Consider the following 17,134-nt stretch of genomic DNA (forward strand, 5'->3'; position numbering starts at 1 on the left):
TTTTATTTCTCTCATACCTAAGTCACAGACAACTTAGCAACTATAGACTTTAACATAGGGGGTTGAAATAAGTAAAGGGAGGGAGTGTGGTGGAGATTGCTTTTAAAAATAGGGGCATTGGCCTCAGAATATTTTTTCTCCAGGAGGAAAAAAAGAATCCCCAGAAAGCTTTCCATCCAAGCAACATCCCATCTCCTTTCAGATTAGAACTGTTATCTAGTTTCTGCCTACAGATGAAGGGGGTAGGGGAGTATAAATCCCTTAAGGTAAAATATACCTTAAGGTATAACTTACCTCTAAGTTTCTTTTCAATTTTAAGGCCTGATTCAAAATTGGATTATAAAGCACAGCCCCCAGGGCCGCCTGGGCAGCTCAGTGGTTGAGCATCCGCCTTTGGCTCAGGTCGTGATCCCAGGGTCCTGAGACTCCTCATCGAGTCCCGCATCGGGCTTCCTGTGGGGAGCCTGCTTCTCCCTCTGCCTATGTCTCTGCCCCTCTGTCTGTCTCTCACGAATAAATAAAATCTTAAAAGAAAGCGCAGCCCCCAACACACCAAAGCTCTAGATTCCCTCATTCTACCTTTAATAGATAAACTAATTAACTAATTGATTAAAAAATCTCACTCTCAGTCTTCATCTCTGGGATGATCTAGTTCTGCAAGGAGAAAAAGCAGCACTGGGGTGTAAGAAGCAGACACACAGACAGAGAAGCAGGCTCCATGCAGGGAGCCCGACGCAGGACTCGATCCCGGGTCCCCAAGATCACGCCCTGGGCTGAAGGCAGGCGCCAGACCGCTGAGCCACCCGGGGATCCCTCAGGGGTGCGATTCTTGACAAGAGCCTCCGCGGCAGCCAGAGCAACGTCCAACCCAACTGGCCTCAGATCATTTCATAATTCGGGGGGGAGGGGGGGTGGGGAGCTTTGAATCTCTGTCTTGGCCCCTAGCAGACTAACAGGAAAACAGGCTTGTCGGGGAGAGAGAGTGAAAAAGTGAACCAGGCGACGTTTCGGATGCTGGGGCGTGCGGGCACGGAGTCTCGTGTTTATTCTTCGGGCCTGGGACACAGCCGGCTCCGAATCAGAACATTAAACACACGCCCCGCAGCCTGCGCCCAGGCCCGGCCTCTGGTGTGCGGCACGAGGCCCTGCGCCTCGCCAGCGGCCGGGCCCTGGTTCCGCGCCCCCGGGAGCGCCGGGCCGCCCGCGCAGGGGTTTCTCCGCTCCCGCCGCCCCCGCCAGCGCCGTCTCAGGACGAGGGCGAGAGGCGCGGCCGGGCTTCCTCGCCGGGACCCCGCGGGCCTAGACGCGGAGGGCGGAGCGGGAGGGGGAGCCGGAGCGGGAGCGGGAGCCGGAGCGGGAGCACGGGGAGGGCGGGGAAGGGCGTCCTGCTCGCTTTGCGCTTCGGGAGCCCGCGGCGGCGGCGGCGACGGGGTTCGCAGCGGTCCTCGCCTCCACTCCTCCTTGGGCCGCGCGGAGGGAGCGCGGGCGCCGGCCGGCTGCACCCACCCGGGCCGGAGGGCGGGGCGCGGGGGGGCTCCGCGGGGGGGCTCCGCGGGGGGGCCGCGAGCTGGGCGGCCGCGCGTCTCCCCGACACTAGGGCTCCGGCTGCCGTCGGGCCGCGGCGGGACGGAGCTCCCTGCGCGCCCCCGGGGGCCTCGGCGGCCCGGGCCCGCAGCTCCACGCACGCGGCGATGCGGACGCGGAGGGCCGGGCGGGGGGGGGGTGGCGAGGGCGCCGGGCTGCCGCAGCCGCCCGGAGCCGCGGTCCACGGCTGAAGCGCCGACCGCCGGCGCCGCGCTGCCCGCCTGGACGCGGCTCTGCTGGTGCAGGACGCGCGGGACGCCCCGGCCGTGCTCGCGTCTGGGCTCGGCGCCTCGCTCGCAGCGCGGACCTCCGGAGGCTGGGGTCCTCCTCGGCCCGCCGCCGCCTGCGCACTCGCTCACCCGCGTCGCCCCGGAGGAGGGCTGCCTGCCGGCCGCGCGGCCCCAGCGCCTCGGTCTCCCCGTGGCCCGCGTGGCGCCGCAGACCCTGGCCTGCGCGGCGGGGCGGGGCCGCGGCGCTGGGGCTGCGGGACGTGCCGGCGCCCCCCGCGGCCGAGGGCTCCTGCCGCGCTTCCTGCGCCCGCGGTCCCGGGGCCGCCGAGCACGAGCACGAGCACGAGCACGGCCCCGGCCTTGGCCGCGCGCCCGCCGCTCCCCGCGCAGGTGGCGGCGACGACCGCCGAGGCCCCAGGGGCGTCGGGGAGCCCCCGCTCGGGCTGCCGGACCCGCTCCGCGTCCTCCTCCTCCTCTTCCTCGGAACGCGCGGCTTCCTGCGGGAGAGCCTCGGCACTTCTCCTTTAATTCGCTGGGGCAGGCGCACGGGCCGACCGGCGGCCACACGTCGCTCTGGTCCTTCTTTGTGTGCGGCAGCTGCGGCCTCGCGGTGGAGAAACTCGACTTCCACGTGCGCCGGAGCCGCGGCTGGAGCGCCTGGAGGCGGGGGCGCATCCACGGGCCCTTGCTCCACGCGTGGGAGCTGTGCTGGGGCCTGGGCCTCCGCACGTGCGGCGCTGGCTCCTGGGACTATTCTCACTACCCGCTCAATTGCTTGGGCCTCATCACCCTGATGTAGTTACCTGGTTGGATATTCCTTACCGTGTACCAGGACCGACTTTTCAACGTGGTGTGGCGGGTTCAGTACACACCGACTATCTAAAAAAAAAAAAAGTCATTCGAGTCCCGCGAACCAACTCGATTTATTTTTACACGTTTAAAACGGAGTGGTTTTTTTAGCCTTTTAATTTTTATACGTTTTCCTAAGCTCTTCTAATATGTTTTATTCGACTTTTCGGTGTTTCTGACACTTTGGAACCTATGCATAATACAACATTCTGAAATTTTACTCGAAACATGACTCAAAGTACTTGTCAATATTTAAAATCCCTTACAAGCCCAAACAGCAAAGCCATGATACCTTAACATCAGAAGCTGTAGTATATTCACTTATTTGGGCATGGGTGGGTGATAACTACTAGTCTTTTTTTTTTTTTTTTTTTAAGAATGAAGTTATTCAAATCAGAAATTAGTGATCTACAAGATTTGGTGAAATTTTCTAATTCAGTGATTTTTTTTTTTACTTTCTTTTTAATCCAATTTCATTTTAATTCCCTGCCCTAATTCCCTGCTGAAACTCAGTGTCTTTTACTCCTAGAATGACAGTTAATAACTCTTAAAGTGCCTCCCTCTAGCACGCAAGTGGAAAGAAACTGACAAATGTGAAAACACATCCTATGGATCGATTTTTAAATAAATCTTTTCTAGCAACTCAGACAGGTGACACTGTGTTAAGATTTTTGATCTTCATCCTGGAGATGATTGTTTTTCAAATGTGGATTAGCCTTAAACGCCAAGTGTGTTAACATTGATCACATGCTGTGTTATCTATAGCTGTAAACTTTTGTTGTAAAATGTTTACCTTATATGCCCAAAGGCCAAGCAAAATTTTATCACCCACAATAGTATTCTAACCCTAAGGACTCTTTCTACACGGAGCTTCAAGAACAGAAACAGTTCCTTGGAATAAAATGAACCTGAATGTTCATTATACTCGCATTAGACCTAATTGCTTACGGTGAATACAGATAGGCGTTTTCAGAGTATTTCTGCCATGGCTCACTTGTAATCGTCTTTCTTTTTCCTTCTGGACCCACAGAGTTCTTGGGCCAAACCTGATGTGCTAATGTGCAGTATAAATCAATGATAGCTTTTTGGTGACTCATTATTGTCTGGAAGCTCCAAAGTCAAATGAGATGATAAAAACCACTTTAAGAAATCATGTCTACTTTAAGGTTGTTTGCTGTTTTATTATATTTAGAAAAGATGTAGAATTGAGTATAGCTCAGCCAAGGATGACTAACCCTTTCTCAGTTTTCGTTATGAAAATTATGAGGAAAACTTACAGTTTGCACAAATGAATAGTTTCTGCTTCAAATTATTAGCTTGTCTATGCTATGAAAGGGGACTACTTTCTGGTTTCAAAAAATATTTGCTATGGCAGTAAAAACGAATATGTATTTAGATGATTGTTGGGAATAATTTTGAGAATGTTATTTTAATCCACTATCTGAGGTTGTGAGCTAAATTATAAATAATGCAATGTAATCAACCCCACCTGTGGAATGGATCATGTCAAACTGATTATTTTAGCTAGTCAAAGCTGAGTAGCAAACCAAATGTTTGCAGAAAGTTAGTGTCACTTTATGAAACTTGGTCATAGGTAAAGGATTTCTGAAAACACTGGCCAGAGAAAAGTATAAGTATAGACACTAAAGTTAGTCATATGCTAAGCAAATATTTGTAATATGAATGTGACCCATTGCACAGGAATCTGAGTTAAGTGTGGCACCACACCACACATTCCTGTGAATGCTTAACCAAATCCTTAACTTCTAGGATACTTGCTAAATGTACATGTTTGCACTTACATCCTTCATATACTGCTCCTCATCCCTGCTTACCTGCTTACCAGCGTTCCTAGGTTCAGAAATCTGTCAGGAAGTAGGAAAGCCTGCTACTTTTTGTTTGTTTTGCTTTTAATGTTAATCCTATTTTAAAGAAAAGACCAAGTTTTCCATCCATTCAGTTCATTCAAGAAATAATTACTGTGCACCCATTATTTGCAAGGCGTTTGGCTAAATTCTGCAGATACAGCAATGACCCAACACAAACAAAATCTGTCCTTATGAAGCTCAGGTATTAGTGTTTTGGTTTATAGGAAGTTATACTTAACTCGGAAAGCTACTGTTTTAGTACTAGGCAATGAGAGGCGGTTGCTAGGAGGGTCCTCATCAGGTTGGATATTCATCAGAATAAACATCAATCCATCATCTCTAAAACAAAAGTCCATTAACAGCCCCTCTTCTAGTTCTACAAAGACTTCATCCGTATGTATTCCGGAAGTGATTATCCTATGAACTCAGCACTTTGCTATAAGACTTCTTGTTATGTGTTTACTCAATTTCTTAATTGACATTTTGCTATAACTGAAACTTGAAAGAAAAAACATGGCAAGAATCATCAGATCAATCAATTTTGTTAACTCATTAGCAGTTCAGACATAGAAGTGACAAGCCAATATAATAGTTAATATTTAAGGAACACCACCTGCCAAAAATGAGCCTCTATTACCTACATAAAATCTGAAGTGAATATATGTATATATTCACGTATATGTTTTTTTTATACATCTGCTCTTTCTTTCAGAGAGCAAGCCCTTTAAATTTTTTTTTCTTTAATTTTTTATTTATTTATGATAGTCACAGAGAGAGAGAGAGAGGCAGAGACACAGGCAGAGGGAGAAGCAGGCTCCATGCACCGGAAGCCCGATGTGGGACTCGATCCCAGGTCTCCAGGATCGCGCCCTGGGCCAAAGGCAGGCGCCAAACCGCTGCGCCACCCAGGGATCCCCTCCACGTATATGTTTTAAATGAGTATCATTTATACATCTTAAGTAGATACATATAATCTTAATATATATCCATATACAAAGTAATGCATATAAAATATGATCTATATCTCTTAATTGTAGATATATATACATATGTATACAGATACATAAAGATACAAACCCACAGATTTTACTTAAACCTCTAGCAACCCTCCTTTTACAATCAAGACAATGAAACTGAAGCCGGAAGAGGTTAAGTAACTGCTCAAGTCATACAGCTATTGAATATTTAGACCTGAATCCAAGTACTCTGTACTCCAGGGTCTGTTTTTAACAGCAACACTGTCATGCTTCTGTCTACTGACCGCAATGATTTTGGATCTTCTACGGATTTCACCTTGCAGTTTGTATTGCTCTTCCCTTTCACTATCACAAATGCAAGTGTTAGATGTCTAAAAACCAGGCACTAGTAACAAAAACACTCAATTCCATGGGAAATAACAAGGATTTATTAATACCAGGATACATAACTGAAAATCAGCCTAGTACTAATTCCTCAGGTAATAGTCTTATATTTAAGCAGAGCTCTGAAGTGGAGTTCTTCATTTGAAGTCAGGCAATCTTGATCGAAGAATAATACACCAAGAGGCATGATACCTTATATCACAAGCTAGGAAAAATACATAATTATTGCTACATATTTAACATAGCATTTGGAAGGATCATCATTGTGAGAGCTAAACGCCCCAAAAGTTAAAATTAAATTTTTTGCACCAACATTTATTCTGAGTTGTATTAAATACCTTAAAGTCTAAGGAGTCCTGAACAGAAAACATGGAAGAAAAGTAACAGGTATGATTTTTGCTGCATGTTTAACTTCAACAACACTGAAATTTTCTTCTAAAGGTGCTTTAAGTTTTAAATCAATTCTATCTGGGCACTGTATCTACAGAGAAATATGATCTTTTAAGTTTCTCATGTTAACAATACATTTTTAGATTCTGCAAAGACTCCAAAAGGTTGATAATCTATATCAATATTTCAGATATTTTGGTGTACTTAACTTTGAATATTTTATCAATATTTGACATTTCATGTTTCGACTCAGTAAAACACAACTTAGAAAAGTATGACCTGTCCTTTGTTATTTAAGAAATGTTTCTAATTGGTTAATCCTATCCTTTTGAAAAACTAATTTTCCCATACTGTTTTGAAATAGACTCCGTTGACGTAATGGACCTGGTTCTATTTAAGAGGGCTGGTGAAGAATTTTGGTAGACTGTTTTGGTTCTTTTTCCACTTCCATAATACATTTAAAAATCAATATACTTGGAAAGGAAGTTATAGTCATGCTACAGACTTGGAGTGATAAATAAATCATTGTATTGTAATGTCTGAAAGCATTTTAATAAAATCAATTTTTGTTTATATTAAAAGGCATTAAAAACACTTTACATTTTAAATTAATTTTAAATATACTATCTCCAATATGTTTTCCAACATTGTTTAGTGGAACTAAGCTCCTTTACTGAGGGGAAATAAAAGAAACACTCTTTCCCTCCCTCCATCAAACACATGCTTCAGTTTATGCTGAAGAGAAAGATGGCTGTAAAAGATGATGCTGTTGTGTTGCCAGGGTTTTTTTTTTTCTTTCTATTCTTAGACTTGGTACCAGAGGAACCAACAAAAACAGCAATTGTTTGTGTGGACTTCTATTCACTAGAATTGGCCTCATTCTGATTTTTAACATTGAGGTATGAAGCCATCACAGAGGCAGTGGCTTCTAGACACTAGCAACCCAATTGTAAATTAAACTGGGATGAGTGTAGCGAATTTTTCCCTAGAGACTTTTTCTCTTTTTTTTTTTTTAATTTTTATTTATTTATGATAGTCACACAGGGAGAGAGAGAGAGGCAGAGAGACAGGCAGAGGGAGAAGCAGGCTCCATGCGCCGGGAGCCCGACGTGGGATCCGATCCCGGGTCTCCAGGATCGCGCCCTGGGCCAAAGGCAGGCGCCAAACCGCTGCGCCACCCAGGGATTCCCCGAGACTTTTTCTCTTAATATAAAGAGAACATAAATTTAGAAACTTTTCCCCTTAATTTTTAAATTCTCTTTGCAGAAATGGTCTATTTTTAGGTAGCCCTGAGAGGGAAAGAGAAAGAAAGAAAGGGTGGGAATGAGGGACTGGTCTTTGAAATACAAAAAGACTTGATTTTCATCTTTTATTGATTCCACTAGAATCCAAACATCACATGGACCAACTTTCCCATTTGGAAAAAATGAATTTTTACCATGATTAAGGAGAGTCAATGTTTGAAAGAAAGCTGGTTAAACTGGTTAACATCCAGTTCCATCCCAGGCAGGAATTACTGACATGACATCTCTGACAGATGGTTTCTCAACTCAGCTTGGACTATTCAAGGAAGTATTAATTATGTTTTTCATGCAAAGACTGAATGAAGGGAAAACTGTCAACAGTTGAGCTGATAAAACCCACTCTCTATCAGTGAAGGAAAAGGCTTTTCAAGGCTTTCAGGAGCTAACATATCTTGTGTATTGCACATTGCTAATGTATTGCTTAATACATTGCTTGTGTATTGCAATGAAATGTTTTATAAGACACTCTTTTCTTGTCATTAAAAAAATCGGTGTTTCATTCTTTTATCATGATACGTATGGTCTTCCATCTTTCCAAACTATGCCTTTATTCACTGAGTCTAAGCAGCAAGGCTTTGAGAACTTTGAGAGTAATTGACATTATTTCAGAGAAAGAGGAAAAAAGAAACATTGGCTGTAAATAGAGAGAGTTGAAGGCTAAATGGTAGGGACCCTGCTTGGGTTGCTGGAGTCTCAATGTGGCTGGACCCAGGAAAAGCCTTTGGTTGCTTCTCAGGGCTACCTACAGAATGTCAACTGGGGGACTTTCCTGATAGTTTCCTCTGGCAGACCTAAACAGCTGCATTAAGAAAGGAATTGAGAGGCCACAGGTGTCACAGAAGCAAGTAGCTAGCCAGGAAGGATGAAAGATGTCAATCGGAAAAAGAGAATTATATATTAAAGGGAAAGCTAGCTCCACTTTTGATGGGATTCCAACAGACATTTAGGTTATATCTGAGATGCTTTATTAATGTATTATTAAGATCCATGATGAAAATAAGACTTGTTTCACAGGATCTCAGATTCAGAACTTTAAATATTTGAAAGGTAGTTGTTACTGGAGAAAAAATGGTATTGAGAAGAATATACAGAAAGTTTACATCATCTCATTTTGATTACCCACTAACTTTTAGATACTAAAGCAAAATTAAATATGCTCTTGTACTTTTCTGAAGGAGAACTATTTTAGTTTGAACCTTTTATTAGAAACAATGAATGGACAGGAAGACAAATAAGAAAATTCCCTGGAGTACATCAGAGCAAGTACTCAGATCCTAAGTACTCAAAAGCAAATATTTAACAAAATTTATCATTGTTCTTACTTGTAATGAGGATATTTTCAACAAACAAAACAGAAACAAAAGAATAATAAAGGCATTAACAGGAGATATAATGAAAAAGATAGTATTCAGTAGCTTTAGAGAGCCCATGGATTATCTTTCTATGTAAAATAATTCAGATTATGAATGTTTTTCTAAGTCTTTATCTCATGTAAGATTTGAATTAAAAGAAAATGTTGAGTTCATGAAATACTGTACACCCTTAGTTTGGTGAGGTATCAAAATGTGTACTTTATTATGTTAATATTTATTCAGCAAATTTTCTGAGGGTTTTTTTTTGCATGTGTAATGATGTGATTGGACATACTATAAAAGTTTTAATAATGTGCTTTTGAAGTGTCTACAAATGTACAAGTAATCAGTCCACAATTTACTAAAATCTAAAATTATGGTATTTCAGGGGCACCTGGCTGGCTTAGTTGGTAGAGCATGTGACTCTTGATCTGGGGTTGTAAGTTCAAGCCCCACATTGGGTGTAGAGATTACTTAAAAAAAATTAAAATCTTAGGGAAATAAAAATAAATAAAACCATGGAGCTTCAGAATTTAAGGACAGAACTAAAGGTCATCTAATTTAACTTCCAGACAGTAGATTAATTCTTTCTAGATCATCTTTTACAGGTGTCGTCCACTCTCTTCTTGATCACATCCAATGAGACTATGATACTTACTCAGCTCTCGCAGGCCAAGCCATTTCTTTGTTCTATTGTTTTAGTTGCTAGAAAGTTCTTAACAGTAAGGGATATCTGTAATTTTCACACATTTTCCAAGTTTTCACTCATCAAAAGAGGACCAAAGGTTTGAAGAAAGTTTCCAAGTGTGTCTTAATTGTTTTACTCCAGGTGAAATATCCAAGATCTTTCAGCAATAGATAATAAAGTGTACAATTAGAAAATTATTATCTACTTCAATCAGGGCACTTTTTTCTGCAAATGGGAGCAACATTAAGCACTATTAGCTTTTTTAGCAGCTCTGACCACTGGATTGTTTCTTGTCATTTTTTTAAGGAGATTTATTTATTTGAGAGAGGGAGCAAGCTTGGGGGTAGGGGAGAGGCAGAGGGAGAGGAAGAGAGAGTCCTCAGCAGACTGCACTGAGCATGGATCCAGGCTTGTGATCTCAAGATTCTGAGATCACCACCTGAACTGAAACCAAGAGTCTGACTGATGTTCAACTGACTGTGCAACCCAGGTTCCCCCCACTTCAATTGTTTCAATTGAATTTTTATTTCTCCAAATACTCCAAGTCTCTTGTAAACTGCTGTTAAGCCCGTGATCACTTTGTGTATATGCACATTCATATAAAAATAATTGGCATGGATCTGTGCTATTCCCATACTCCATGAATTGGCTTGAAGGTGAATGATAGAGAAATGAAGGCAAATTGAGTGAAGAACAGAGAATCTACCATTGAATTCACTCTTCATTTCCTTTGTTCCTCTGATTTTTCTACTCTCATTTTGAGAATGAGCATTTGTCATTCTTTATGTTTTCTCCACAGTTAGGAAATAACCTAGCACAGAGCAGGTACTCAAATTTTGTTGTTGATAATGAACTTATCTGAGCTTTCATGTCAGACAATTCAATAGTGGAAGCAGGAATTAGGAATGTGCCACATGGCCACATGGCCACACAGGACATTAATTTATGGAACATACACGAGACTCACCACGTGCCTAGAATAAAGGTGGAATTTGCCTAATCTCTCCTCTCCTTCCCTCATCTGTTCAGCAACTTCTTTTGTCAGGTGCAGAACTCTATAAGAGATTTTATCTACATTATAGATTAAAATTTGTAAGCTATTTATAGAACCTAAGTACGCTTTGAAATGTTATTTTGGAAATATGAATTTTAAAAAACTGACATGCACATGAACTAGTTGGTGGTATAAGTATTACTACATGACACTTCCCTAAAGACTGTCTTGCTCAGTTTGCAGCTTACTGATGTTTGTCTTGATTTTTGTTGGTGTTTTTGCTGATGACCTTCTGGATTTTGGCAATTTTTGAATAAAAAAGAAAACAAAATTCAAAATTAGTTATATTTAGAAAATTGCTGCTAGTGACAGGTGGTAAACATTTATGTTTATTATCTATGTATCTGATCACTTCTTGGTATATTTCCAACTCCAAATATTATTGACAGATTGTATTAGTCAGGATTCTTCAGAGAAACAGAACCAATAGGAGATATATATGTATAGGTAGACAGATATTGTGATAGATAGATACAGAGATAGATAGAGATATACAAAGAGAGAGGCTTATTATAAGGAATTGGCTCACACAATTATGGAAGCTGACAAGTCCTGAGACCTGTGGGGTGAGTCTACAAGCTGACAAGTCCTGAGACCTGTGGGGTGAGTCTACAAGCTGGAGACCCAGGAGGGCCAATGGTGCAAGTTCTAGTCTGAGCCCAAAGACCTAAGAACCATGAGAAACAATAGTGCACCTTCAATTCAAGACTGGCAGTCTCAAGACAGGAAGAGCTGATGCTTCAATTAAAGTCTGAAGGCAAGAAAATACCAATGTCCCAGCTAGAAGGCAATAAGGCAGAAAGAATTTCCTTTCATTCAGAGATGGTCAGTCTTTTTGTTCTATTCAGGACTTCAGCGATTGGATAAGGCCCACCCACATTAGGAAGGACAATCTGTTTTACCTCATCTATTGATTTAAATATTAAACTCGGGGCACTTGGGTGGCTCAGTCGCTGAGCATCTGCTCAGATCATGATCCTGGGATCATGGAATTGAGTTCTGCATCAGGCTCCCTGCAGGGGGAGCTTCTCCCTCTGCCTATGTCTTTGTCTCTCTGTGAGTCTCTCATGAATAAAATAAAATCTTTAAATATATATGTTTATATACTAAATATACTATATAAATATATATATATTAAAGTCAGCCAGAAATATCTTCACTGAAATATTCAGAATATTTGATGAAATATTCAGGCATCCTTGGCTCTGTCCAGTTAAGACATAAAATTTGCCATCATACAGAGCAAAGCATTTGAACCAAAGGATTAAAAATGAGCATAAGGGGGAGGGGCAAGATGGCGGAAGAGCAGGGTCCCCAAATCACCTGTCCCCACCAAATTACCTAGATAACCTTCAAAGCATCCTGAAAATCTACGAATTCGGCCTGAGATGTAAAGAGAGACCAGCTGGAATGCTACAGTGAGAAGAGTCCGCGCTTCTATCAAGGTAGGAAGACGGGGAAAAAGAAAGAAAGGAACAAAAGGCCTCCGAGGGGAGGGGCCCCGCGAGGAGCTGGGCTGAGGCCGGGGCGAGTGTCCCCAGGACAGGAGAGCCCCGTCCCGGAGGAGCAGGAGCTGCACCAACCTTCCCGGGCGGGCGGAAAGGGGCTCGCAGGGAGTTAGAGCAGGACCCAGGAGAGCGGGGATGCCCTCAGGCTCCCTGGGACACTAACAGACACCTGCGAGCGCAGGAGAGTGCTCCGAGCTCCCTAAGGGCTGCAGCGCGCACGGCGGGACCGGACCGGAGCAGCTCAGAGGGACTCGGGAGCGGCTCCAGGGAGGGGGCTGCAGGGCGGGAGCGCAAATCCAACAGCGCAGGCCCCGGAGCACAGGGCGCCGGGACACAGCCCAGGATCCGGCCTCCCCCTGGGACAGGCAGAGGCCGGGAGGGCCCAGGACAGCGAGGACGCTCCTGCCCCGAGCTGAGCAGATCAGCGGCCCCGCCCCGGAGCCTCCAGGCCCTGCAGACGGAGAACCGAGAGCCCCGAGCCCCGTAGTTCCTGCGGAGGCTAAATCCAGGCTTCCAGAGTTGCCATAGCAACTGCTGCTGTTCCTCCTGGGGCCCCACGGGTAAACAACCCCCGCTGAGCCCGGCAGCAGGCAGGGGCAGAGCAGCTCCCCCAAGTGCTAACACCTGAGAATCAGCACAGCAGGCCCCTCCCCCAGAAGACCAGCTAGAAGGACCAGTGATACTCCCCCGTGTTCCAATACAACTTGTTTTTGGCCACTCTGCACTGAGCAAAATGACTAGAAGGAAAACCTCACCTCAAAAGAAAGAATCAGAAACAGTCCTCTCTCCCACAGAGTTACAAAATCTGGATTACACTTCAATGTCAGAAAGCCAATTCAGAAGCACTATTCTACAGCTACTGGTGGCTCTAGAAAAAAGCATTAAGGACTCACGAGACTTCATGACTGCAGAATTTAGATCCAATCAGGCAGAAATTAAAAATCAATTGAATGAGATGCAATCCAAACTAGAAGTCCTAACGACGAGGGTTAACGAGGTGCAAGAACGAGTGAGTGACATAGAAGACAAGTTAATGGCAAAGAGGGAAACTGAGGAAAAAAGAGACAATCAATTAAGGGACCATGAAGACAGATTAAGGGAAATAAATGACAGTCTAAGGAAGAAAAACCTACGTTTAATTGGGGTTCCCGAGGGCGCCGAAAGGGACAGAGGGCCAGAATATGTATTTGAACAAATCCTAGCTGAAAACTTTCCCAATCTGGGAAGGGAAACAGGCATTCAGATCCAGGAAATAGAGAGATCCCCCCCTAAAATCAATAAAAACCGTTCAACACCTCGACATTTAATAGTGAAGCTTGCAAATTCCAAAGATAAAGAGAAGATCCTTAAAGCAGCAAGAGACAAGAAGTCCCTGACTTTCATGGGGAGGAATATTAGGGTAACAGCAGACCTCTCCACAGAGACCTGGCAGGCCAGAAAGGGCTGGCAGGATATATTCAGGGTCCTAAATGAGAAGAACATGCAACCAAGAATACTTTATCCAGCAAGGCTCTCATTCAAAGTGGAAGGAGAGATAAAGAGCTTCCAAGACAGGCAGGAACTGAAAGAATATGTGACCTCCAAACCAGCTCTGCAAGAAATTTTAAGGGGGACTCTTAAAACTCCCCTTTAAGAAGAAGTTCAGTGGAACAATCCACAAAAACAAGGACTAAATAGATATCATGATGACACTAAACTCATATCTGTCAATAGTAACTCTGAACGTGAATGGGCTTAATGACCCCATCAAAAGGCGCAGGGTTTCAGACTGGATAAAAAAGCAGGACCCATCTATTTGCTGTCTACAAGAGACTCATTTTAGACAGAAGGACACCTACAACCTGAAAATAAAAGGTTGGAGAACCATTTACCATTCAAATGGTTCTCAAAATATACCCTAAAAACTATAGAACACTTCTGAAAGAAATTGAGGAAGACACAAAGAGATGGAAAAATATTCCATGCTCATGGATTGGCAGAATTAATATTGTGAAAATGTCAATGTTACCCAGGGCAATTTACACGTATAATGCAATCCCTATCAAAATACCATGGACTTTCTTCAGAGACTTAGAACAAATTATTTTAAGATTTGTGTGGAATCAGAAAAGACCCCAAACAGCCAGGGGAATTTTAAAAAAAGAAAACCATATCTGGGGGCATCACAATGCCAGATTTCAGGTTGTACTACAAAGCTGTGTTCATCAAGACAGTGTGGTACTGGCACAAAAACAGACATATAGATCAATGGAACAGAACAGAGAACCCAGAAGTGGACCCTGAACTTTATGCTCAACTAATATACGATAAAGGAGGAAAGACGATCCACTGGAAGAAAGACAGTCTCTTCAATAAATGGTGCTGGGAAAATTGGACATCCACATGCAGAAGAATGAAACTGGACCACTCTCTTGCACCATACACAAAGATAAACTCAAAATAGATGAAAGATCTAAATGTGAGACAAGATTCCATCAAAATCCCAGAGGAGAACTCAGGCAACACCCTTTTTGAACTTGGCCACAGTAACCGGAGAAGGACAAACAGTGTATGTTCTCATTCATTTGGGGAATATGAATAATAGTGAAAGGGAATATAAGGGAAGGGAGAAGAAATGTGTGAGAAATATCAGAAAGGGAGACAGAACATAAAGACTTCTAACTCTGGGAAATGAACTAGGGGTGGTGGAGGGGGAGGAGGGCGGGGGCTGGGGGTGAATGGGTGACGGGCACTGAGGGGTACACTTGACGGGATGAGCACTGGGTGTTATTCTGTATGTTGGTAAATTGAACACCAATAAAAATTAATTTATTAAAAAAAACAAAAGGAAAGTGCAGTTAGAATTCTCATATAATAAACTTGGATATTTTATTAAAAAAAATAAAAAAAAATAAAAATGAGCATAAGGAAAATTGAGGAGGGTTTATTCACTCACCTGTTCAACAAATACTTAAATGTGTACTGTGTGTTAAAAGTCAAAGGAGACATAGATAATTCTTCTCATGGAGCAAAGATACAGATTTTAAAACAAAATTTTATGTCAGAGAAAGATGCTATTGGAGGAGAAATAACAGACTGCCACCTAGACTGAAGAACATGGTGGCAAAATTCTACAAAGAGGGTCCAGGATACTAAAGGTTCTGGCAAGAGTGAGTATCAGACACTGAGTAACTCAAAGCCCATGGAGTGTAGATTAAGAGAGAGTAGTATAGAAGGGTGAGTGAGAGCTGAGCTAGAAAGGTAGACAAAAGGCAGGTCCTGAAGCCTTCCTGGCACATTAGAGTAGGAGAACCATTTCCTAAGGGTGTTGACAAGTTACTTAGAGAGTTCAAACAGACAAAGGACTGATCCTCTTTGCATTTTTGAAAGGAAACTGAGAGAGGACAAGATGAGAAATAGAAAAAGCCAGCTATGGGGCTATTATACAAAAAAGTGAGAGGGGCACCTGGGTGGCTCAGTGGTTGAGCATCTGCCTTTGGCTCAGGTTGTGATCCCGGAGTCCCTGGATCAAGTCCCACATCGGGTTCGCTGCAGGGAACCTGTTTCACCCTCTGCCTGTGTCTCTGCCTCTCTCTGTATGTCTCTCATGAATGAATGAATGAATGAATGAATGAATGAATAAACAAACAAATAAATCTTTTAAAAAAGTGAGAGATGGATGCTGGGCTGGGCCAGGATTGATGGTGGAGATGGACTAGCATAATACATCTGAGAGACACGTAAGAGACCCAGCAGACGGTGTGTGGGGATTAGATGGTTGTGCAAGGAGAAGGAGAGAAGCAGATGCAGTTGGCTGAGAAGTGACTCTAGACTCAGAGCCTTGAGGACCTCCCAAAGCAAGTGATAAGAGGAAGTCTGCAAGAGATGCAGGGATAAATGGTCAGATAAGCAGGTGGTCCAGAGAATGTGGTTTGGCAGACAACAGAAGAGAAGAGAAGGAGGATGTGTTCAGTATCATTAAATTCAACTTGAAATGAAAGCAAATTAAGAACAGAATCAATGACCATTGTATTCCAAGATATTCAGGAAGAGGAAGCATAGGAAAGGATCTGAGATGTGAAACTGAAATATACTGAGGGTTGCAACTTGGGAAAATGATGATGATGGCATATGTGACTTGTCTGAAAAGTGGCTGTGGGGGCACCTGGGTGGCTCTGTCCACTAAGCCTCTGGATCCTGGTTTCGGCTCAAGTCATGATCTCCTGGGAGGGGAGGGTGGGGAGATTGAGCCCCATGTGGAGCATCACATAGGACTCTCTGCTGAGTGGAAGTCTGTCCCACTCCCCTGTCCTCTGCCCCTTCTTCCCTCCCCCACCCCATCCACATGTCTTTCTCTCTCTCTCAAATAAATAAATCTTTAAAAAATGTAAAAGCAGAGGGGAAGGACTGGCCTGTAGGCAAAGAGAGGTAAAGGGTCAGGGAGAATTTTTTATCTTCTAAATTGGGAGATTTGTTCATATATAAATGTTGCTGGGAAGGAGCCAGTATAGAGGTTGAAGGTACAAAAGGAAGGAGATATTAGATCTCTAAAGTATGTTTAAGAATAATTGATAACTATGAGTGATGAGAGCTCACTATTTGTTTTCTAAGCATGACATGTATCAGTTTAATTCCCACAGCAACCTCCTCATAGGTACTACAATTATCTCCATTTTTACACATGCTGTTATTGGCACATGGGGTAGTTAACCACCTTGCCTAAGGCCATGAGAGGTAGAGCCAGGACTTGGGCCCAGGCAGTCTGGATCCCAAGCTGCATTCTCTGAACACCTACATAGTCAAATGGAGGAAAAAGGTAAAGGGGCAGATAGAAAGGGAAGAAGAACCTGGGATTGGCTCTACACTGAATGTCCATGCTGCCCATATACAATCTAATAAACAAGCCAGAGAATGCATCTGAAACCAGTTCTACTAAAAGAGAATTCAGATGCTTATCTGTTGACTAA

At 43.6% G+C, this 17,134-nt stretch overlaps 1 protein-coding gene across 1 annotated transcript; it reads right to left on the reverse strand.

Moving 5' to 3' along the window:
* Nucleotides 1–1,043: 1,043 nt before the first annotated feature.
* Nucleotides 1,044–2,489, reverse strand: LOC129514765 (basic salivary proline-rich protein 4-like). Its single transcript, XM_055333474.1, has one exon. It carries the CDS (start codon nucleotides 2,487–2,489, stop codon nucleotides 1,044–1,046), a length of 1,446 nt encoding a protein of 481 aa, XP_055189449.1.
* Nucleotides 2,490–17,134: the final 14,645 nt, after the last annotated feature.

The sequence above is a fragment of the Nyctereutes procyonoides genome, unplaced genomic scaffold (assembly GCF_905146905.1).
Source record: "Nyctereutes procyonoides isolate TBG_1078 unplaced genomic scaffold, NYPRO_anot_genome, whole genome shotgun sequence".
In the NCBI taxonomy this organism is placed as follows: domain Eukaryota; kingdom Metazoa; phylum Chordata; class Mammalia; order Carnivora; family Canidae; genus Nyctereutes; species Nyctereutes procyonoides.